This window comes from Panonychus citri, unplaced genomic scaffold, assembly GCF_014898815.1.
Source record: "Panonychus citri isolate SS breed McGregor unplaced genomic scaffold, ASM1489881v1 Contig00115, whole genome shotgun sequence".
In the NCBI taxonomy this organism is placed as follows: domain Eukaryota; kingdom Metazoa; phylum Arthropoda; class Arachnida; order Trombidiformes; family Tetranychidae; genus Panonychus; species Panonychus citri.
Genome location: NW_026515520.1, coordinates 520,312 through 545,325, shown reverse-complemented (window position 1 = coordinate 545,325; position 25,014 = coordinate 520,312). Strand labels below are relative to the sequence as shown.

At 35.3% G+C, this 25,014-nt stretch overlaps 2 protein-coding genes across 2 annotated transcripts; one reads left to right on the top strand and one right to left on the bottom strand.

Annotated features, from left to right (window-relative positions):
- The first annotated feature begins 5,539 nt into the window (after window positions 1-5,539).
- On the top strand, window positions 5,540-6,540 carry LOC128390100 (baculoviral IAP repeat-containing protein 2-like). Its single transcript, XM_053349765.1, has 2 exons — window positions 5,540-6,290; window positions 6,365-6,540. Exons 1-2 carry the CDS (start codon window positions 5,540-5,542, stop codon window positions 6,538-6,540), a joined length of 927 nt encoding a protein of 308 aa, XP_053205740.1.
- Window positions 6,541-15,093: 8,553 nt separating this feature from the next.
- LOC128390099 (laminin subunit alpha-1-like) lies at window positions 15,094-24,869 on the bottom strand. The gene is given in 14 exon segments (XM_053349764.1): window positions 15,094-15,449; window positions 15,545-15,684; window positions 15,773-16,420; window positions 16,506-17,022; window positions 17,024-17,145; window positions 17,903-20,330; window positions 20,333-20,813; window positions 20,916-21,421; window positions 21,423-22,880; window positions 22,882-23,011; window positions 23,126-23,333; window positions 23,404-23,528; window positions 23,982-24,136; window positions 24,850-24,869. Coding segments are annotated over 14 exon segments (7,188 nt in total). The 3' UTR covers window positions 15,094-15,199.
- Between the last annotated feature and the right edge of the window lie 145 nt (window positions 24,870-25,014).

Genomic DNA, 25,014 nt, shown 5'->3' with positions numbered 1-25,014 from the left:
TAGAAATTATAGAACGGGATTTTGAAGGATTATAATTAACAAATAAGTTGGCTGTTCCATGTTTAAAACTATAAACTCTTTCACTGTGTTTTAATTTTCTCATTTAGGATGGTTTAAAGTCTTAAAAATTAGTAGAATATTGTCGGAAAGCTATCCTATTATTGAGATATGTTATCTCTAATTCTTATGATAAGAGACTATTACAATTTCTGAAGTTTCACTATTCAGAAAATAATTTCAGAGATTAATGAAGATGATTGCTATTGATTAGTTATTCGATATTTTAATCGAAAAATTTAATTAGTTACGTCAATTGCGTGCAGAATAATGATGAGAAGAAATGACTAAAGATATGAGATGATACGTAGACCATAACTTTGAAGTTGATTGAAATTTTCGGGATGGAAACAGATAGTTCTTAGAGGCTGCATACTTTTTGGTGGAGATTGGGCTACTTCTGATAATTAGTGAACACTATTCACTGAACACTATTCACTGAACACTATTTATGCTAGATAGCTTCAGGATAGATTCTTTCCATGGCAAATGAGTAGTTAAGTAAAGTCCTCTTCCAGCACAAAACTAACACTCCAGCACATGAAACTCTGGAACAGATTAACACTCCAGATCAGTTTCATGGTGAAATTTTTTATTGGATTTTTTTCTGTGAAATTTTTGCGCGCGAAATTTAAATTTTTTAAAAAGTTTTATTTAACGAAATGAATGGATTTTAATGAATATTAAAATGAAAACCAATGTGTTTAAAGCCCACGAGGGTTTTCTTTGTACTTTTGTGTGTTAACAGAAAATTCTTTCTTCATCTTTTCCATCACCCAAGTGAGGAAAGAAATGTCTTTATCTCCCTCAGACCCTTCCTTTAATTGCAACACTGCTCTTAATTGCTCATTTTCTCTATGAAGAGCCTCATTTTTTTGAGCTTCTTCATTTAAAAATGTGTCCATTTGTGTAACCTGTTCCAACAATTGGTCCATTGGATTGTTGAGTGACCTGATCCTAACACATTCCCGTGTTAAATGTAGAAGTTGGCTATTTATCATGACCCTGCCTACATCTTGTTGTTCTGGGGTCCAAGTTGAAAATCGTTCCATGTTAGTGGTTAATCTCTGAAACTTTACTGCCATGGGACCAGGAGCATTGAGCTCATCGAATTAAAAATAGAATAGAATTTAACTAAAAATCATGAATTGTGCCTAAAATTTTGCAATTCACACCATTAAGTACACTACAGGGTGTAGAAAGTAAAACACAGGGGGATGAGTTTTTCTCCTTGAAAATATGTTACAATATACAGGGCTATTCATCGATTATTTTTACCGATGTTTTTGCGATTTTCTCAGCAACTAAGAGTCAAAGAGACACGAGACTTGAGTGGTATGAGTTTGAGCGATACGCATTTGTCAAGTCAAAAGATCAAGGTCATTATTGAGTAGTAGTAATAAAACTGCCCGGTCTGGGACAAAAAGAGCGCGAAAATCACCAGACCGGGAATAATTAATGGACAATTAAATTGATTTATTTGAACTATTAATCACAAATGATTAATTTTTAATTGATGGTTGTACACAAAAACACAAATCACTGGAGGGTAATGGTATTGATCCCAACTGATATTTTTGATTTTTTGATAACAAGAACATCATGACACTGAATTAATATGCACTTCAGGGTTTCAATTTCCTCTTTAGAGAGAATATTCTTGCCAGGTGAGTTTGATAAGAGAGAAGCAATGATAAGACGTGGTTTTCGATTCAGCGGTCTCGCTCCAAATGCAAACCTGGAGAATAGAAGAATAGAAAGATTATCACAAGGAAACTTCAATCGACACCTGATAGCACCAATAGCTTACCTGTTGTTTTTAATAACCATTTTTATCACAATTAAATTATTAGAATTGAATGAATAAAATGAATTGAATGTGATGATGATGATGATAATTCTAACTCAAGAAAGTGATTCTAACTCAAGAAAGTGATTCTAACTGAAACTAAATTACAATTGACTCTAAGATCATCTTTTTTCTTCAAAACAGTTTTTCTTAAGAAAACATTAACTGAACAGATGTCATTGATGAATTGCAGAAACTGTCAAAAGACAAAAGACATAACAATGAAGTGTTAAACTTTTTTTCTCAACATCCTGTTTGATTATTCTCTTTTGTTGAAACTAATGATTAGAAAATGGTCATTAGCTGTTTATTCCAGAGATTTTCTAAAGTATAATGTTTTCGTGTTAATTAACAAAAAGACATTTATGTCATTGGTTTTCAACAAAAATCAATACACAACCAATGTAGCAATCATAGATATATTTTTCCAAGTCATCGTCATTAACAAAGATGTGTATAATGTTCATAAGTGAATTGTGATTCTATAATTTTGCATGCTATTTGAGATGAAGTAAAGATTAATACTGATATTGTATTAACAATATTGAAATACATGTGATGGCTTTGGAACCATTGAGATTTAAGAAAAGATAAGACCATTCATTGGATTAAGAGGATGAGAGATAGTAAATGAATAAGTTTCAAGCTGAATTCATGAACATTGGAACCATTGAGATTTAAGAAAAGATAAGACCATTCATTGGATTAAGAGGATGAGAGATAGTAAATGAATAAGTTTCAAGCTGAATTCATGAACATTGGAACCATTGAGATTTAAGAAAAGATAAGACCATTCATGGGATTCAGAGGATGAGAGATAGTAAATGAATAAGTTTCAAGATGATATCTCATGATTAGATTCAAGCTGAATTCATGAACTTTGGAACCAATGAAATAGTATTGCAATTATTATTCATTTTGATTAATTCAAACTAGATGTAATCCTAGATTATCGAATTTCAAATTTACATACAGCCAATCTTGCATACAATAACAAAGAAAATTTCTGTCTCAATCGTTTCTCCAAAGAAATTGTTATTTCGTATGGTCAGCAGTTTTCACTAAAACCTATTATCAGTTAAAAATTGTTGTTGCGAAAAACCAATGAACATTTGCAGTTCAAGTATGTGAACTCTTTTTTCAATGTGCTTTTCATTTTGCTAGGATTAGATTTTACTTTATCTGTATTTACACTTTATCTTTATCGTTTTATGGTTTAATTATACCAATCAATTTGTGAATCAAGTTTAGTGAACTCAGTGAAAAACTCTTCTCACTATCATCACAATCAATATTATCTTTACCACCATCATCTTTATTACTTTCACTTTCATCACTTTCAGCATTATGTCATCTAACTTTCATGTAAGTTAATAGTGAAAACTAAAAGCATTATATCTTGAAACTTAGTTAATTGTTATATGTGTTATCTAATTGTGATCATCTTTTCTTTCAAGCATGTTGTGCCAATAATTCCATTAAATAGTATTGAGAAACTTAAGGATCCTAGAGTTTAAAAAAAGAGTCGATGAATTATTGATTAGTTCTTTCAGCCAAAAGATTTTACCACATCCAGTTGGTACAGATACAAGCATAGTAAAAGGGTGATGAAGATAAACATTGTAAAGTTCCATGTTTGAGTTTTTCCTCACCAATGTTGATCACAGTTTCTTATCTTAGAATTTTAGAAAAATGAAGGACAAAATTTATTTTCAATGCTTGTTAGTATTTTAGTTTCTACTGAAAAATTTGCGCAAATTGAATACACTAGGTTAGAATAAACTAGAGATACAATAAACTAAGGATTAAATATTAAATGATTTAGATTAAGTATGAGTCAAGGTCAGGTTCCAGTGGTTGTCATTTTATCGAACCTATTCATATTGCAACAAACACTTAAATAAAAAGAATTTTTATTTATTAGTATTATGGGTAACTATACCCCTGGTTGCCATATCAAAATGGCCGAAAAATCAGTCATTATATTGGTGGTGAGGGAGAATATCTTCTCCCTCACCCTCATCTTCTTCTTCAAAAATTATCCAATAAGGATAACCAGGTACCACGTGAGAGGTGGTACCTGGTTAAACAAAGAAACTGGTTCTGTAACCAGTTTAGTTACAATATGTTTGTTTCAATATGAAAACAGCAAAAGACATGTATTTCTTTTCACCCGATTCCACTTTTAGCTTAGCTTGTTTAATGGCAGTAACATTAACACGAGCAGAAAATTCTTCTTCGGACTTACAAATATCTCCTAATCCAAGAGGAATTAATATTTGTTCACACAAAACTGAATAATGTTCGTTCAAGTTCTCCCTGAATTTATTGATTGCTTGTGGCTTTGTAAGAGAACCTCCGGAATTGAGGGCAGCTTGTCCAGAAATTCGTACAAATATGAAGATATCAACAAAGAAACCAAAGAAGTCTTTTTGGCTTTTTCAGAGTCTTTGGAAAGCTTCATAAAAGCGCTGTAAGCCGGAAAAACGTCAATAAGAGGTTCAACCATTTCTTGATCAAATTCAACTTTCATGTTTCCTTTTTGTAGATTAACTTTACACGAAGAATCATCAAATCCACTGGTCAACGAATTATAGATGAATTTACTTGTCTGCGAGCCATTTTTAATATCGTTTAGATAATAGCTGAAAGCATCTAATTCAGATAGACTTAAACAAATTCCATTCTTCGTGGGTATATTGTTATTAAATTATCTTAGATTGAATCTAACACAAACCACCTCATTATCATCAGCTTTTCCAAATGATAGACACAAATGAAATTTATTAATATGAATAAATAAGTGTGATGACCAACTTAGCTTATTAGGTTGAACACAAACTACAGACATAATTCAGAATTTTAGAAAGAGATTGAAATTTTTAACTATTAGTATTCAAACTTGACTTACAATTGATTCACAAACAATTTGATCAAATGTTTATATACAAATGAAACTCCTCCTCCTCATCTTCCTCTTCAATTGGCTGTAGTTTGGAAATCTTTACATTGCCCGAGGAAAACTAAAAGCAATTCCTTCATTTCACATACGCTAACAGGACCAGTGAGTATCATTGAACCTGTTCCATATGTCATTATACATGTTTATTTTTCTCCAGTAGAAACAAGAATAAATTTCTGGTTCATATTCAATGTTTTGTAGATTTTGAGCTAGCAGCGAAAAATTGACTTTGAAAGGTAATTTAGTTTTAGCAGTTATATTCACAACTTTTACAAATTTAGGCAAGAAAGATTTAAATCTTTTTCTGAAGAACAACAAGGTTTGTTTCATACTTTTAAACCCGGTAGCAATTATTTTGCCTGAAGCAAAAACTAGTAAACAACCATCTTTAGACTTGATTACATTTGCATTGAATTTTTTCTCCGATTTTCTTGCTTTAAACTTAACATTTAGTTTGAAGCCAGTTTCCCACAATGTTACAATGTTAACAATTTTTATCATCTTTACTCACCAACTAAGGAATACATAATAGTCAGACTCCTCCTCTGACTTTCTCTTTAAAAGAAAAAATTTTCAAAGATAGAATGTCAGTTTTATATTTGAATTCAAACTGAAAATCAGTTGAAATTGTGGTTTTTGTATCGAAACTCAATTGAAACTGAATTTCAACTATGAGTGAGCTGGAAATGGGACAAGTGAATGGTGTCTTGGAGAACTCTTCATCTAGTTATACAGCAAGTTCACCAACAATTCCACCTTCAGGACATTATAGCATGAGAGCAATAATGTTTAGAATAGATACTTATAGACATAGAAATTGGAATTATCCACATCTAACTCCAGAATTATTGGGTTCAAGGGGATTTCTATATTTAGGTGAAGGTGATTATATTGAATGTGTTTTTTGTGGTTACATGGTGACAAATTTAAGCAATGACAACGATCCAATTAGAACACATAATCTAGTTAATCCTGCTTGTCCATCAATTGTTGCAGTAAACCCTGGTCATTTGACAGCCAGGGGAGAAAATGAATATGTAGAAATTTGGGAAATTCCAGATAATGAACCAACACCAACTGTTCAATCTCCATCTCATTCATCTCCTCCACTTCCTCCGAGAAGACGACGACATAGGGAACATTCAAGAAGATTTGAAAGAAATTGGCAAAATGTTGTCGATCATATTGAAGGTGTTGATAACCTTCTTCTAATAAATGAGACAACAGCTGATGAAAATATTAGTCAGCAAAGAGCACAAAACTTTCGAGAAGCAGAAACCATCAGACGATATAGACGAGTGTTTAGACCATTGTTTATCAATTATTCATCTTTTGATGCTCGTCTCGAAACATTCACTATGTGGCCGCTAGGTCATCCAATAGTACCTTCGAGAATGGCTGAAGCTGGTTTCATCCACAATGGTAATTTTCTATTTTACTTTTAAGATATTCTATAAGAACCTAAATTCTATTTTTTTTCTTTGAATAAACAATAGGGTATACTGATGTTACTATTTGTTTTCATTGTGGCCACTGTATTTCTAATTGGGATGCTGATGATGACCCATGGATAGAGCATGTTAATGGATCACCACTATGTGCCTATATTTATCTAATGAGAGGGAATCAATATATCGAAGCCAGGCAAAGTTTATGTCTTCAAGACCATTGAATCCACCACCAAGACCTTCATCAGATTTATCGAGATATACATGTGCAGTATGTCTTGATAATGAGGTTGGTCTCGTATTCTCCCCCTGTGACCATGCTGTTGCATGTTTTGAATGTGCTATTTCTTTAGTTAGATGTCCTTTATGTAGGTGTCCAATAATTAGGGCTGTCCGGACACATTTCATTGATTAAGTATCTAACTACATTTTTTCAACTAAAAAATCAATTTTTTACTTCTGATTTCATCTAATTAATTGTTGTAATCATTCTGTTTTATACCATTTATATTTAGATTCTAATTAAAAGTGATTTAACTGTCAATTATTCTAGTGTCATATTTAATTGGTTTCAGTCTGGTGATTTTCGCGCTCTTTTTGTCCCAGACCGGGCAGTTTTATTACTACTATCTATAATTTTTACCGATGTTTTTGCGATTTTCTCAGCAACTAAGAGTCAAAGAGACACGAGAGTTGAGTGGTATGAGTTTGAGCGATACGCATTTGTCATATCAAAAGATCAGGGTCATTATTGAAAGAAAGCATTTCATGGTAATCTGAAGGAGATAAAGTTATTCTCCACATTTTGTAGCCCTGGAAAATGAGAGTAGGGGCAAACCATAATACTCTGGCACAGTAAGGGGGTGAGAAATACTACTTTCGCTCTCTTCCTTCTTCTTGTTGATCTTCTTTATTGTTGATGACAGTCGATGATTTATTAGTGTTATGAATAGAAAATGTTCAACAAACGAATCGCAGAGTAAATTATTTCAATTAGACTTAGATTTTTTATTACCATTCTCAACTGCATTTCGCTCAGTTTTCATCAATCGGATTCATTTCCTCGGAAACTAAAAATGCTATAATTTTCAATTGATTCTTTTTGCTTGGACTTCCTTTTCTTTCTGGTATTTTTCTTAAGAAAATAGTGACAAATTAGTGAAATTGTCTAGAAATTGAGTCTGATTTGAAATCTTGTAACTGAAAAAGTTGCAAATAAAGTCGTGAGAAAAACTCTGCACTCATTTTTTCCTTCTTCGTATTGATAGAAGCAGATTATTGTTGATCATGATAATTGATTTCCAAGTGACTTATGAGTTTAATCTCTAATGTGAATCTTCAATTAATAGGCAGTAATAGACATAATGAATCGAAACACATCGAAAATAATGAGCCGAACTTTTTAAAAATTAATACAGTCATACCTCTCTTCAGTTATAAGGACGATTCACAAATTCGCTAGGTTGCAGCAGTCAAATTTAGAATTAAAATTTTTAATTTAATTCTATTTATGCTACGAGTTGCTCACCTTTCGCTTAGAGATGGCTCTGTTTTTTAATTTAAGAGAGTTACAACTTAAGAACTTATGAATTTTTAGGCTCCTGATAAACTTTAATTTAATCACCTTTCCCTGTGAATTTAAAATTGAATTTTATGTTATTATTATTTATCTTATCATACGGATTAAGTTGATACCAAAGTTATGATAATTCAACAGTTACTTTAGTTATTTTTGTTACTCTAAAAACTGAGCTATTATTGAGTCGTAATAACTTGAACCATTTCCGTTTTCTTGGTAAGTTTTGTTGATAATCTGATTCAATTTTCCTAATTTTATTTGTTTATGTCTTTTATTTTTTCGTTTCATACTTAATGAGTTAACCGTTTTTGGACTTTGGACAATCAAACTAACCACTCAATTAATAATATTTATAAAAGCCCTAATGGGATTTGTGTTGAAAGGACTCTAGTCCATTTGTTTTGAAAGGACATTTTGTCCATTGTGACTAAATTGTATTTTTAAATTTTATCTCAAATTTGTATTCGACCTCAGGGGAGAAAAATTGTTAATTATTGTATTGTTTTCTTTTCCTCATCAATTATTCCCTTCCTTGTCCCTTTTTCCCCTTTCCCTGGTTCGGTCGTCATTAACCGGAAACGATGAATTCTAATTCATCGAGCCTCCCCTGAGGTCGCTGTCAAAGCTTAAAATAAAGATTAAGAGAGGTATGACTGTAATGTATTTTATTAATTAAGAAAATAAGAGAAAGAAGAAAAGAAGATAAGAAAAATAAAACTGAAATACAGTTGATGGGGCACCGATTCAAAGAAAAAGGAAGTTGCCGATACTCTTCCCTGGTCGTTTATGTAGCTATAGATGAGACTGAAACGGAAAAGAAAACAAATTGTTAGAAACGAAAACTAAAGATTTTCTATCAACAGGTTGAAAAGGTAATCGTATTAGACTTTTTGGTAAGACTTCGGATTAGGTCCGCACTTTTAGAGACCTGAAACTTTTTGTACATATTGTGAGGAGATAAATTTGATTTAGATGATTTCCTTTGCTCTTCGTTCGGTGTAGAAAGATTTAAAACAATATCTCGACTTGTGGAAGGTGTATCGTCATGTAGAATAGGGTTTTCTCCTGTATCTAAACGCTCATGGGTGATGATGTATAAATTTATCAATTCGTTGAAAGTCAAACCTGAAAATATAAGTTGTTGCATAAACTCTATTTGTTGATTACTAAACCTCATCACTAAGTTCCAGATCAGCTAATTCGTCGTCCAGTATTAGTTCCAGAAACCAGTCTTCTGGTCCAGTTAATGATAAGTGATGCAAAATCAGTAGATCAATTATTTCCTGTATGGCTCCTTGAATCTGGACTACTACCGCTGTTTACTCTCTTAGGTGTTTGCCTATGGACATTCGAGTTTTGAAACTTAGATCAATTCGATACAGTTTATTTCGCCTTGAACCTAAAGCTGTCTATAGTTGTGATGGTACTTACGTTGACCTTAGCAAAAGATTTCGATAATTCTAGTAGCGATAATGATTCGTATAACTCTTGACCTTCGATGAAAAGCTTTATTATGTCTAGTATAGTGATTGTTCAATATAGTGTTATAATCGGTGCAATAAATTGGCGAGTAATAATAATTAAAAAGGATGGTAAAGTACCGTGAAAAGAAAATACTCTCAAGATAAATGTTGTCTCGATGAAACATTTATTTAGCGTAATAGAGGTTACGACTGGTGATGAGAAGTAAAATATTTAGTCCAAAAGCGATTTCTTATGCTGAAGAATCGTAGGTTAAGGTTACTGGTTATGATGAGATATGATTATGAATAAAAGGTAAAAGGTATACTAATATGGTTAAGGACCCAATAGATTTCCAATGAAGGTGTCACTAATGGTAAAGGTTCGAATAGTGATAGATAAGGAGTTGATAAACGGTTATGGTCAAGATAAAGGATCGAAGGTGAAAGTCTGAAACTAATTTGACCAGGTTGACTTAAGGTAATGGATCAATAATACAAATACATAGCATGCAAAGGTTATGGATAAGGTGAAGGATCATAGCATGCAAAGGTTATGGATAAGGTGAAGGATCAATTGGTACAAAAAGAATAAAAGAAAAACACTCAAAAGCCTAAGGCTTACCTTGAAGATGGTTCTGGTACGGGTCAGTCTGAGAGGGAGGTTCTGGTGAACACAGCGGTGGTGGTAACGGCGAAACTGGGGAGACACAAGATTGGAGGTGGTGGCGAACACTATTTATTTAAAATATTTAAATAAACCTTCTTAAAAAAACTTAAGAGAAGAGTAGAGAGAGAGAGAAAGAAAAACAACAAAGTGTTGATGTTGCAACACAAGGCAAAGAACACGACAAAAGACCACTAAGACAAAGAGAAAGAAAGAGTCTCTTTCTTATGGCCCCAAAGTTAATTGGATGCTATCTTAAACTTTTCCTGCTTTTCCTAGAGATGGTCATTTATAATGTCCACCTTTCTAATGCTTTCTCCTCCTAAAAGTAATTTAGTTTTCCTGCTTAATGTAGAAATGGTAAAGTCATAAAGAAGTTAATTTCCCTGGAGAGAGGAGGAGTAAAGATACATACATTTGCTTCTCCTCTCTTGTCAATGATAATCAAAATTAATAGGTTTTTGGGAGGAAAAACTTCCAAACAAAAATAATAACATTGGGGTGAGAAGGGAGGTTATGATACCTTTGTGTGTGTTAATGACTTGACTTTTATCCCCTCACAATATAGCTCATGTCAAACTACATATTATGTACGAGTTTGTAAATGCGGAAAGATCTAGTTCCTGAGATACAGGGCTTCAAAGTTGGATTTTGCCATAGAGCTCTATGGGTAAAAATGAAGTTTTCCTACATGCATACTAATGCTTCTTACCTCTCGATTTTTGTATATGTTATAACTGATGGTATGAAGTATTATCATGAAAAAAATTAAAACGCTAGCTACCACGATTGAGTACTTATAGTTTGTTCTTTATGAGACTTTATTCATCTTTTACTATAATTAATGAACAACTGTATATAGAAGTACTAAATTTGGTTGAACATAGAGTCAAGATCACACAATAATGTCAAGGTCATGAAACAATCTATTGCATTTACTTTTGCACGTAGTTTTGTAATAAAATAATCTATTGAATCACACATAATCGGTGCATTTATACACCGTGTCTCTTAAACAACCGACAACTTTAGATTGTAATTACTAGACGGTCCCTTACTCAAATGACTTGCAATTTTCGTGCTATCATTTCAGACCATAGGAAGTTGTTTGGGTGACTATTTTAAGACTAAAGACTAAGACTATTTTTAAGTGCATTTGAAAGAAAAAGATTTTGTTCATTTTTTTACAATATGGGTAAATATAGTACCGAACAACGTGTTTTTATTGTAAAACTTGGTACCAAGTTAATGGCTCACCCACTGATTTGCTCCGGAAGTGGTCTAGTGAATTAAAAAATATGGATAAACCCTCTAGAGCTACAGTATATGACTTAATTGAAAAATTCGAAAGAACAGGTAGTGTAGCTGATAATTTGGTTGGAAATGTTGGTCATAAAGTTTCGCAGAGAACTCCTGAGAAAATTCAGGCTGCAAAACAGATCATGGAAGATGAACCAACAACATCCATCAGGTCGTTTGGGCCACAACTTGGTGTTTCAAGAGCAACTGCTCATAGGATCGTTACCCAGGACCTGAATCTCTTTCCGTACAAGCTACAAATGTTCCAGCATCTTCCAGACAATGCTCCAGATGCAAGGTTAGACTTTGCGAACCAGATTCTAACAAAAGTTGATGAGCAAGGTTTCGACCTAAAAAACATATGGTTTACGGACGAGGCACATTTTTGGTTATCAGGATACGTTAATCGGCAAAATTACCGTGTTTGGGGCACTGAAAAACCGGAGCTAGTTCAGACAAAACCGCTTCATCCCGCTAAACTTACCGTCTGGTGCGCAATATCAGCCGAGTGCATCATGGGACCTTACTTTTTTGACTCAACTGTTGACTCTAATAGCTATCTGGATATGCTGAACAACCAGTTCCTCCCAGAAATCTATGCAGAGAATATGGTTGATGATTATCATTTCATGCAAGACGGAGCTCCACCCCATAGGACATCGGCAGTTTTTGATACACTTGAAAGACACTTTGATGATCGTGTAATAGCCCTTGGCTATCCTAACGCAAAAGGATCTGGTTTAAATTGGCCACCCTACTCACCAGACTGTAATCCTTGTGACTTTTTTCTTTGGGGCTATCTCAAGGACAAAATTTACAAAAGGCTCCTAAAACTATCAATGAGCTAAAAGAAGCAATTATCCAAAAGGTAAAAACCATAGAACATGATATTCTCCAAAAGGTCACTTCGTACTTTGAGGCTAGAATGCGTTACTGTGTGACCTCCCGAGGTAATCACTTTGAAAACATTGTTAATTTATTTCCTTTAAAAACAATATTGTCGAAAAAAAATTTCATTAAAAAATTCCTACACAATCAAAAGTTATTAAAATTTAAAGTTGTTCGTCAATTAAGAGACACGGTGTACACCGGTTGAAGGTACATTGTTCACGACACATCACAATTACTACTGATGGAGAGGATATTTATGATCACTGTAAACCTCAACTATTTCAAGAGAGCGATATAAAACTTACTGTCCACCTTCAGTGAGTTCAAGGCCCATGATTTGATCATAAGGCTTCAAGAGATCGTTGTAAGTGGCGAATTGAGCAGAAAACCAGAAGAGTGTTGAACATTGACTTTCGCTTTGCTTGGGTCCAACCTTTAGACTTCAACTCTTGACACTTGTTACTAAAGAACTTGTTGAATATAAAGAATGGAGATTGAAAGGTGTAAACAGGATAACATTTGACATCAATTAAAAATCAAACAGTTAAAGTGATAATATTGATCTTACCTCAGATGCAATTAATTATTTATTGCATTGAAAAATTATTAATTGATTATATCAATATGTATAAAATTGAAGAAAAAGGAAAAAGAAAAGAAAAGAAAAGAAAAGAAAAGAAAAGAAAAGAAAAGAAAAGAAAAGAAAAGGTAGTAAAGATATTGGTGAATCATTTCTATTCATTTATTATTCATTATTCATTTCTAATCAACAGCTAGGTTTCCGAATACAAATCAAAATACAGCTAGATCTGTTTCTCACCGGCTCCGAGACAAATCAAGTTCAAAGTTATTTTCATCAAAAGTTCTTTCGCGACCAAGGCAATAGGCATTAAAATTCAATTTCGGTTGAAATTCGGGAAATTCGATTGATGAGGACTCAGTTGATTAGATGTCAAACTATCAACAATGAATTCTGATGACTGTGAGTTATTAGATCAATGATCAATTGATGTTTTAAGATTAATGTTTATTAACTTGATGAAAATTATGAAAGTATCGATACAATTGTTTCAATAACTGAATGAAAACAAAACTTTCAAATTCAATCAGTTGATTATTGTTGACATTTCAGATGATGAACATTGAATGATTAATCCAATTGAATTTTAGCATTCATATACTTATTTTTTCCGAAAAGAAAATAGTTATTATTAAATTAATTCATTAAAAAAAATCAAGTACATTTGTACTCATTCCTGTGGAAAAAACATAATTAATCAGGGAAAAACCAATTACAAAAAAACCCAAAATGTTGCTCAATTAATTAGTTAACTATTAATATTATTATAAATAACAAAGAAAAAATGATTGTTTTATCAATTTTTCTAAATGCACATTTAATGCAAAACCCTTCAGGGTCTAATTTGGAAATATTAAATTTCGTAATTTTTTTAATATTATTCAAACCCTTGAAACTGCTGGACTTTAGCTCACGTAAGTGAGCAGTTATTCACTACTAAAATAAAAAAATGTTTCTCAAAGTCGCATTCACAGTCAGGTTCGTCTCGGTCTACCTGTCTGATACTGGTTAACAAAGAATGCCAATCCAAGTTCCGGATCCAACTTCAGTAATATCGCGTGCATAAGCAGCTCTGAAAGAAACGCGTGTTCGTTTTTAATCGTAGACATTTACTAAGAAAAAAATGGCGAGAAAGTAGAAATATTATCAGGATTTTGTTGCAGTTTCATAGACTCTATTTCATCTGCAACCGATCCGGTTCTTCTTCATTTTTCAAAACACCCGAAAATGTACAGATTTAGAAAAAGAACAAAAAAACCTAAAAATACAAAAAAAATTTTTATGGTCGTTTCCTGGGGTAAATCGCGCTTCTCAATTCTTCCGGTTAGTCTCTCAGAACTGCTTTCACATTTATTTTGTTTGAAATCATATATTCTATCCAAAAAATTCTGTAGTTAATACCAAACTTTGACATTTTCGCTGGAAAATTTTTTCAAAACGCTAATAAAATTATTTCCACAATGCTGGAATCATAATAGTGATTGGCGATATTATCGGTATCGATAAATACAGTGTTTCCCGATTGAAGAAACCAAACTTTCAAATGAGAAAACCTTTTTTTCAATTGAAGAAACCAAAAATAAAAATTCGCTTCTAGTTTTCATTTGAAGAAACCAAACCACCAAATGAAGAAACCAAGTTTTCATTTGAAGAAGGTTGGGTTACACTCACTATTCACTGCCCTATTCTCCTGACCCCAAGCGATGACTTTGCATTCGCAAACTCAAAAAGATTCACCCGAGGCCAGAAATTTTCCAATATAAATGAGATGAAGTCAGCCTTTGAATCCTTTTTTGAAAGGGCTAAGGGACAAAGTGCCTTTTTGCTAAGGGTGGATGGTTTGCCCCTACCTATACGATCAGAAATGATTCAGATGAATCAGAAGACGAACAAGATAATTCAAATCAGATTGGGGTGGTTATCCTCATCACCCTTTTAAAGATGAAGATGTTTCCAAAACATTCAGTTACCTGATGCCCATTTTACTCTTAATTGCTGCTGTTACTCTCACAATTCCGTTAATTGCTCTATTCTTTTTCATCTTTCTCTGGAAACGACCTCCGTCTTTCCTGTGTAATGTTCTGGATCCCGAATTGAAAAACATCAACAGTCTCAACGCTCAGCCAAGAGTTTATAATGGATTAATTAATCTCTTGTTAAAAGTGGATAAAGCATTTTCCAAAGGTGATCATGATTATGGATCATCGATAAAAAGATGAATCTACTGAACAAAATTCAATTTGGGAAAGTTTTGTTCATCGGAATAGATTCTAGACCATTGGATTTACATCAATATCTCAAGTTTAATGTAAATGTTGAATTATTTTGTTTGATTAGAAATGTAAAAAAAGGTAAACATTTGTATTATTTATATATGAAAATTAACTAATTTGATTATATTGATTGGTTATTGACCTCGTCCAATACCAATTCCTTTGAAATTTGTTGGTTCGTTCATTTTAACAATCGCTCCATTAAAGACAAAATCACGAATCACACCAATTAATCGTTCCTTTGTTCCAGCCATTCCTCGAAGTGTCATTCCTTCCGAAAGTCCACCGAGATAAAGTCCACCATTAGCTGGACCTTCAATGGAATTGGTTCCCTTGGCCAATCGAGATACAGCCACTTCATGATCATCCATATTCAAAGAGATTCTTACGAAAAAGAGACAATCAAATGTTAAATTATTTTCTTTCTTTTCTACCAAATCATCTAATTAATTGTTAATCAATTGTTAAATTTTAATTACTTTCGATTTCTTTTCGATATGGTGACTGTATGGAAAGCACCATCGTTCACTCGGACCTCTGATATAAGTAAAGTTTCACCCGAACCTCCATTGAAACGAGCCTCAAGAAGACCTCCGATCACTGCCACTGAATAGTAGTGCTAATTTATGGAAGACAATTGTTATTCCAATTCCAATTAAATTGCTGAGATTTTATTGTAACAGTAAAGTCATTGAATTAATACTTACATAATCTCGAGCCTTTTTAGTTTTCCCTTGGAAAGTGGACATAATCAGTAGAGTTTCCGATTGGTTTGTTTTAAAGGTGAAACTAAAGTCGCTCTCTTCTCCAAGAGGTCGACTATTCAATTCCAAGTAACCTTGACCTGTGAACTTGACAATTCGAGAGGTTCGATCTCTACAACCCGGAATTACACCGTAATTCTCAATGCTCAGTAAATTCAATGGAGTTGTATCGATCTGAACATCTTTCATACATCCCAGGAAGTGTTTGAATGTATTGAGTGTCCAAAGATCTTGAGTGAAATTAGGGGTCACTCCACCAAAGTAAATTGGGACATGATTGAGATCCAATTGACTTTGACCTTGAGGAGCACTTCCTTCAAGAACTTCATCTTCTACCGATAAAACTCCCAACCATCGATCTCTTTCAGCAGCCAATCGAACCCACTGTCCATTATTGTATCTCTCCCGAGATCTTAATTGTAATCGTGATCCAGATCCAAGATTAAATTGGTACAATACTCGCCCGTCTTGAAGGGAAATGGACACGAAATCTCCAGTGTCTGGGTTGCCCGAGAAAAAGATGATCGCGTCTTCATCAAATGATCTGAATTGCAGAGCGACGATATACTTTTCTCTGTCATATCTTTGGATCTAAAGTGAGAATCAATATTATCATTATTATTAATACTTATGAATAGTAGAAATTGATTCGCATCTCAATCAGCTGATCACTTACCTGATCCATTGTAGCATAAGAACCTTCACCTTTGAACTGGAATGTTCCTGGATCAATGAGTTCGGTCACACCTTCCATGCAACCTCGACATCCTTGTGAGGTTTTAAAGTTCCAAAGGCCAATTCGTTGATCATCTAGATAAACTTCGTACAAACAGCCGGTGAATCGTCGGGTCTTCATTATGGTCGGAGCTTCAAAGTTATCCGGTAGACCGCCGATAAACAGGTTCGCGTTCCCATCCAAGTCCATTTTACATGATTTAGGGTCAGATGATCCCGTTACTTCATGAGTGTCTCCTTTATGTGCTTCTGTTGATGGTTGGACACTTAAAGTCACTAAATTGTTGACTCGGTTCATTTCAATCTTGTACCAGTGTCGAGATCGTAACAAGTTCCCGTCATTGGATTCAATGATTGTCGGATGTTCCAATGATTTAGATCCACTTCCTGTATTCCATGTAAACCGAATTCGTCTATTGATCATTTCCAATGCCATGAAATCAGAGTTTGTATTCGATGATGAACAAAATCAACGAATTAGGAACATCTTCTTTGATTGCGTAGTTAAGACTAATTGTGTTCGTGGCCGATGGTTGAGTTGGTGATCGATAAGATTTCACACAAATCATCTCTTTCTGCTCCTAGTGAGACTCTTATCGAAGATGCTTTTTGACGAGACAAAAGGATGCGATGTTTCAAATCGGTAAGATCAAGTTCGAATCGAGTTCTTAATCCATCCAATCGTCTTTTAAGATTTTCCGAGTTCACCATAAATCGACTTGATTCTCGAATATCAGCTCGAGATTTATCAACAATCGAGTGAAATTCTCGATTCCAGAAGCTGTTCCTTCATTAAGTCGTTCGATTCGAGGAGTAAGATCATCAATTATCTTCTTTTCTATTCCATCTATTCTTAAATGAACATGTCCAAGTCCTTCGAGAAGGAAACTCAACGTATGATCAATTTGTTTGATTCTTTCTCGCAAATCTTGAGGTAATTCATCAAGTGCCCGATTAATTAGTTCTAATGCTCGTCGATATGATAACAAATCTTTAGCTAGATTACCAAGTATCAATTGTTTCGATGAAAGGTCACTTTGTAATCTAGAATTCGGTTGTCGAAGATCTCGAGCTGCTTCAAGTAATTCGATGCTTCGATCTCTCGCTTTCTGTGCTTGTTTAGTCAACGAATCGTCGATCCTGGATAAGCCTCATGATAAGCGCGTTCAGCTGCTTCGTATGCTCGTTTAGCTGATTCTTCGGCTCGAGCTAATGCAACAACAATTCGCTCATAGACTCCAGCCGCTTCGAGAGCGTATTTGGAAAAGTTTTCTGTGTCGGCGAAAAGACCTTTCAAATATTCCAATTGTTTCATCAATTCCAATGAATGTCGTTGACATGGTTCCACATATTTGACAGTATATTCGGGTTCAATCTCGACAAAGTTGACCTCAAGTGTTCCAAAGCCAATGTGGCATTTCTTAGATCCCGTTCTAAACCAGGAACTAGTCCATGTCGTACAGTCACATCGATCAACATTCCACGAGCGGCATTAATTAGTCGAGCAGCTTCAATCAAACTGGAATTGGCTTGAGATGCATGACCAGAACTGATCCTTAGAACTTCAATCACTCGATCACGAATTCTTTGTCCTTCGTTGATTCGATTCAATGTTAACTGGACTGGTCTTTGTACTCGAGTTTGAACAATGTTGAAAATCTCTGATAATCTTTGCTGCAATCGATCTAATCTCTTTCGGAAATCTCGATCAACATTCGGTGATCTAAGAAGACCAATTATCTTTTCAAGTAAAGTCTTTGACAATCGATTCTCTCTTGAGGCTTCATCGAGTCGAGGTCGATAGTTTTTCAAATTCAATTCGGCGATAATTTGTTCAGCACGGAAAAGATGTCGTTCCAAAGAGAATCCTCCTTTTCCATCGTCCATTCCAAATTTTCGAAGAGCATCAATAATTCGTCTCAAATCATAAAGTAGATCATTTATATAATCGAGAAGATTTTCAGCATCGTCACCAATCAATTTGGTCTCTTCCACAATCATCGGTAATTTCGCTTCCAAACTCACTGTTCGAATATAAAGCATATCGACCAATGTTTCCAGGTCGAAATTGGAAGTCACATTATAAAGGATTCCTTTACCTTCGTCGATTAGGATCGATTGTCGTTGCAAAGTGTTGAGAAAATGTTTGTACTTGGACAATAAATGCAAGAATTTAGTGTAAGGTAAATTTCCCCAATCGGTGGTTGGTAATTCGGCCAATGTCGCGTTAATTGAGTCCAAATCATCGAGCAATAATCCAGTACATGGACCATCGCAATCAAGACAACCCGATTCAGTTTGCACATGACGAGGTAAACAAATTGAACAATCGCGACCTCGAAAACCCTCTTTGCAAGCACACTGACCAGTTCGAGGGTCACAACTTGATCCAAATGATCCATAAGGTGAACATGAACATGGAAGACAAAACTCCCGAGCCATTGGATCACCATAATATCCGACATCACACTTTTCACAACGAGAACCAGTATAACCTGTCGCACAATCTGAACAAACGTAATCACCTCCAGGCCGAGATTCACAGGTCTCAGCAAACGAGTGACCAGGAAGTGGACATTGACAAGGAATACAAGGTATCCCTTGGGTTGGATCACCAAAGTATCCGGAAGCACAAACATTACAAAAAGGACCTGCAGTGTTATCGGTACAATTGTAACAATGTCCAGTCTCTGGATCACAACTTCGAGATCGATTGTTACATGGACAAGGTTCTGCCCACCCAACTAGATCAATGTAATCACGGGAATCAAGATAATTGGGTTTCCTTTTCCGATAATAACCAATATTTGGATCTTGACAAGATGCACCTCGATATTGGGGTGGACAGAAACATTGTTCAACTCCAATGGCGGTGAAATTAACTGGCACCGAGTTCAGAACTCTCAGATCCTCAGCAACATCAAGAGTCACGTCGGTTAAACGGGCTGATTGTACATCGGGTCCAGATGAAGCTCGAATCAGAATATTCTGAACTTTTTGAAGAGCAATCATCAAATGTTTTCGAGTTACTTCAAGTCCTGGATTTTCGGCAAGAATAAAAGACGATTCGTGAAGTTGAATCTTGTAAAATTCACCCAAATAAGATGTCGAAGAAGATGAAGAAGATGAAGAAGATGATGCTGATAGAGATAAAGACGATTCTTTATCGAAATGGTGTAAAACGAGTCTTTGGTTTCCTTGAATGATGAATAAAGGATAACGATTGAGAACCGAATCAGGGAATCGAGAATCTTGACGAGATTGAATTCGAAATGAGAGAAAACCATTGTAAGAATTAACTTTATCTCCAATAAATTCTTTTGGTAATTGCCAATAATAAGGTTGATCAGAAATGTAATTGCTTCCAATCACTTGTTTCGAATCTGAAGAATCAGGAATCACATTATAGCCCATTTTTAATTCCGCTGATTGTCCACTTATTCCAAAGGTCACTTCTTTCGGTGCGCTGGTGATTGTTGTCCAAGTTAATGATGATTGTTCACATCGAGAAGTTTTCTCGAAACAAAAGCAACTGAAACATCCAAGTGGATTCATCGCCGAAAGAGAAAATGTCGCGTCTTTACATCGATCACATCGTCGTCCCATTGTGTTCCCTTTGCACGAACATTGTCCAGTCTCATCACATTGACAAATAGTCTCTGGATCACTTAGTCCAATTACCGATCTCAGGTCAAGTTTACAAGAAGAATCTAAGCTTCCGGGTGGATGACAATCACATCGACGACAATTTGAAATCGATAATATCCAAATCGACATTTAGAACAGTCTTTGCCTTCGAATCCTTCTAAACAAACACATTCTCCCGTTTTATTGTGACACTGGTTATTAACCGATCCTTGGATATCACATTCACAAGCTTTGCAACCTTCGACAATGTCCAGTCCATAAGTACCCGGAGCACAATCACGACAATCTCGACCCGCAGTGTTGGGAGGACATTCACATCGACCCGTTTCTGGGTTACAAATGTGATTCGCTTCGTAACATTGGTCACACTTTTGACATCCACTGGGTGAGAATCCATAGAATCCACTTTTACACGAGTCACATTTAGAACCTCCGATTCCTGGTTTACATTCACATTGTCCAGTTAATTGATCACAAATTGATGATGTTGATCCAATTGGATTACAATCACAAGGTGAACATCCTTTTCCTGAATCAAGATTCCAGAATCCAGATCGACATCGATCACAAGCTCTTCCTTCAACGAATGGTTTACATTTACCTTTAGATAAGAAGACAAGAAGAGAAAAGATTAAATTATCATCATCATTTCTCTCTCTCTCTCTCTTTCTCTCTTTCTCTCTTTCTTTCTTCATTTACTTACATTGACCACTTATTTCATCACAACTTTTTCCTTCTGATCCTTTTGGATGACAATCACAAGGAAGACAACCTCGAACTGAGAATCCATAATAACCTTCGAGACAATGGGAACAGTGTTGACCAAATATTCCTGGTTTACAATGACACTGACCAGTAATTGGATCACAATCAGACGAAGATGAACCAATTCCATTACAATTACATGCTGGACATCCCAATTCAGGATTCCCATGACCAACAGCACATCGATCACACAATCGACCAGTGAAATTGGGCTTACATGAACACTGACCAGTCTTTGGGTCACATTGAGGGTCATTCGATCCTGACAAATCACAGTTACAAGGTTTACAATCACCCAAACTTGGATTACCCCAATGATGAGGTAAACATTGATCGCACTTCCATCCAGTCGTATTGGCCGCACATCGACATTGTCCAGTTCGTGAATCACAACCTCCAACCACTGAAGTGTCCACATTTGGACCACACTCGCAGGGGAGACACTCCCCCAGGAACACTTGGATCACCATAATAACCCTGCTTACAGATTTCACACTTGTCTCCAGCATAAGGCTCGATACAAGCGTCGCAAATGTAATCGTCTCCTTTTTCCGTGAGGACACAAGTCGGTGAAAAGTTGTTCGAACTCAAGGTCAATGGACATGCACACGGCTTACAGTCTTCCGGTGTTCCACGAGTCGGATCACCATAATAACCTTTCTTACACTTGGAACAACCTGTACCTTCCGTGTTGTGTAGACACTCTGAACATTCACCGGTGAAAGGGTCACAAGATTCCGCGTGATTGTTACAATTGCACTTCTCACATCGACCTCCGACCAGAATATTGTTCACCCTTCGGTAACCTGGTGCACACTCTAAACACGATAGTCCCATGTAACCCTCGGGACAATCACAAGACTCCGCTCCAGTTTGTTTGTTCAGAGACTTTGAGTCTTTCGATGCTTGTTCCATCTCGACATTGTACATGGACCCTTCGATCTGGTCCGTGTGGAACTTGGCTCGAATCAACATGTTCCGTAAATTGTACAGAACCAAAGTGAACTCTTCTCGAGACACTGGTCTCACTCGACGTCCATCACCGTCCAAAATGTACCAACCGTTTTCTCGCAAAGGTAAAGTCAAAGTCACTTTATCCTCGTTCTCATTTTTGTCATATCTCTTCCAGTTGTAACCAATTCTCATCACATTTTCCGGTCCACCGTCCAGAATAATGTCCGCATCTTCAGTGTAGTAACCGGAAGTGTCTCCTCTCAACACCGTGTATCCAATCATGAACCTCAGGTCACCCCCGTAAGAGTAAAGTTTCTCACCAAGGTAAGAATCAGGAGCCATCCAATAGTAAGGTGAAGACATTGGCTGCATGTCGTCATCAGCGATCACCAAGTGTTCAGATTTTCGTGTTGGAGTGACCACTTTCTTGCCAGAGAAATCTGATACTTTCCAAGCTTCCAGGTGAGCGAGAGATGAGATCACCTCAACTCCCCAATCGGAGGATTTACACGAAGATGTCGCACCGAAACAGAAACACGGGGCACATCCATCGGGATTGTCCGCCGATAGATCAAAGTAACCTGCTTTACATCGGTCACATCGATTCCCTTCGACATTGGCCTTGCATACACACGTTGGACCATCACAAGCCTCAGGGTTTACGACTCCCGCTCCGTTACAATGACACGAGTCACACCTTGGATAATTGCGATAACCTGGAGCACAAGAGTCACAGTATTTACCTTGGAATCCTTTCTTGCAAATGCAATCACCCGCTTCCAGTCCCGTTAGAACATGGCTACTGTCCTTTATACAATATTCGGTAGTTCCTCGACCTCGACATTGACATGGTCGACATGGGGCAGTCTCATTATTAATCGAGCTACTTGAGGAACTCAATCCTTTACCTGGACGGAAATATCCATCTTCACATTGATCACAATTGTTTCGTTGTATGAGATTGACAATTTATACAAACACCTCCGCCCGATCTAAGGCCATGAACATTGACACTTCCATTACGAGAATCGACATTTTTATCGTAAATACATTCACTTGAATGTCCATGACATTGACAAGCTTTTGGAACATGAGAAGAAACAATTAGAAATTAGTTGATTGTTTTCTCTTTTTCTTTCTTTTCTTTTTTTCGCTCTTCTCTCTTCTCTCTTCTTCCTTCTTTTCTTTTCTTACCTTCACAAATTGCGATATTTCGTTTGGTTGCCTGACGATATGGTCGTTGATTGAATAATGGACAACACTTTTCACAATTATCGCCACAAGTATTATGAAGACAATCACATTTACGAAGTAAAGTTGCTCGATCCACTGGACAAGCTCTTGCGTGACCATTACAAATACATTGACCAATAATCTCAATATTTTGTAAAGTATAATAAAGCTGAGAATCAATAGAAAATCAAATCATAAAATCATTAGAATCTAAAGTATTGTAGACACAAAGCTCTTACCTGATTAGCCGATGTTAAATTGAATCGATCTGAATATGAAAACAAATTCTTCTCATCCCATGGAACCGAAACCTTTTGTAATCGTAATCGTATGAATCGAGCCTTCATAAACTGTTTCAATGTCTCTGAAAGAGATTAGCTCCTGGTCGACCTTCACTCAATGAAAGATTCACCTATTTAGAGATACAAGATTAGAGATTGAGAGATTGAGAGATTAATAGAGATTATGAGAAAGAAAGATAAAGAAATTGACCAATTTACTTCCATATTGAAGTTGTCTCAATGTTGAATAATATGAAGTACAAATAACTTCATCATCTGATCGGTAATGAGGAGGATGAGATGCAATTGGTTTAGTGCTAAAGAAACGCCAACAATCAGTGTTACTTATTGCGAAAACTGCCAAGGTTTATATTCAACTCCATCAATTGACCTTTCGATTATCCAATTTCCGTAAAGGTGATCGTCCAGCCTTAATTTTGACCAAATGATTTGAAAGACTTGCTTTAAATCAACAGTAATTGTTACCCATTCATATTTATCACTTTTCTGTAGAGTTGGACTTTGCCACCACGAACTTGTACCATCGATAACATTTGATATCGGATGTCGTCTATCGGGATTTAGACTGGTCGCATCACAAACACCACATTCATTGTCTCGAGTCAATGAGGATAACAATAAGGCTCTGGACCAACTTGACCACAGGTCGAGTTGACAGTTATTATTGATCCTTTAGCGAGATCAAAAGTCTCGGATAAAAAGCTTCAATGTCACCTAATAGTCAATTGTTATCGATCAGTTAATTAATAATTAACGGATCAATTGAGAAAATAAGCATTTAAACTGGTCAACTGGTCAACTGTTACTTACTTGAATCAATTGGAAGATCTGATCGAGAAGAAGAAATAATTTGTCCTGAATTTAATTGGAAACTTATCACAATCACACATATGAACAATGGATTAACCATAATTATCACTTTTTATTATCCATGTGGTGGATTAAAATAGACGATTAATACATGTATTATATCAAGAAAACTTTCTCTTTTCTTTTCTTATTCTTCTTCTTATTATTATTGGTCCAGAATAACGTTGATTATTCAGATACATTGAGATGTTTAGATCGTGGGTTGTTGATCCAGTCCTGTTTACCTGTTTTCCAGGTAAATTTGTATTTAGAAAACGGGAAAAGTCAGAAAAGATAAACGAGAAAGAGAAAGAGAAAGAAAGATGATAAAAGATTGACTCTAATTCCATTTATGGTTACAACTTTATCGAGTGGGTGGTCAAGATAAATTCAGTTATCATCTTAATCCATTCTAATCTTTTATCTTTCCAATTCTCTGACCTTTCAATTAGCAAATGTGACAAATTTACAATTGATATTCTTCAAATATTGATATAAATATGTTTCTATGATCAACTTAATTAAACTAATTACCGAAATTTACTAGTATCCATTTCATTCCATCACTATTATGGTAATTAAATAAAATACAAATTCTTAACTAAAATGAATAGACGGACACTCTCTCAATAACTGAATGGACTAGTGTGATTATTGTTCCATCGCTCATTCATTGATAAAAAAATTTGCGAAAATCTC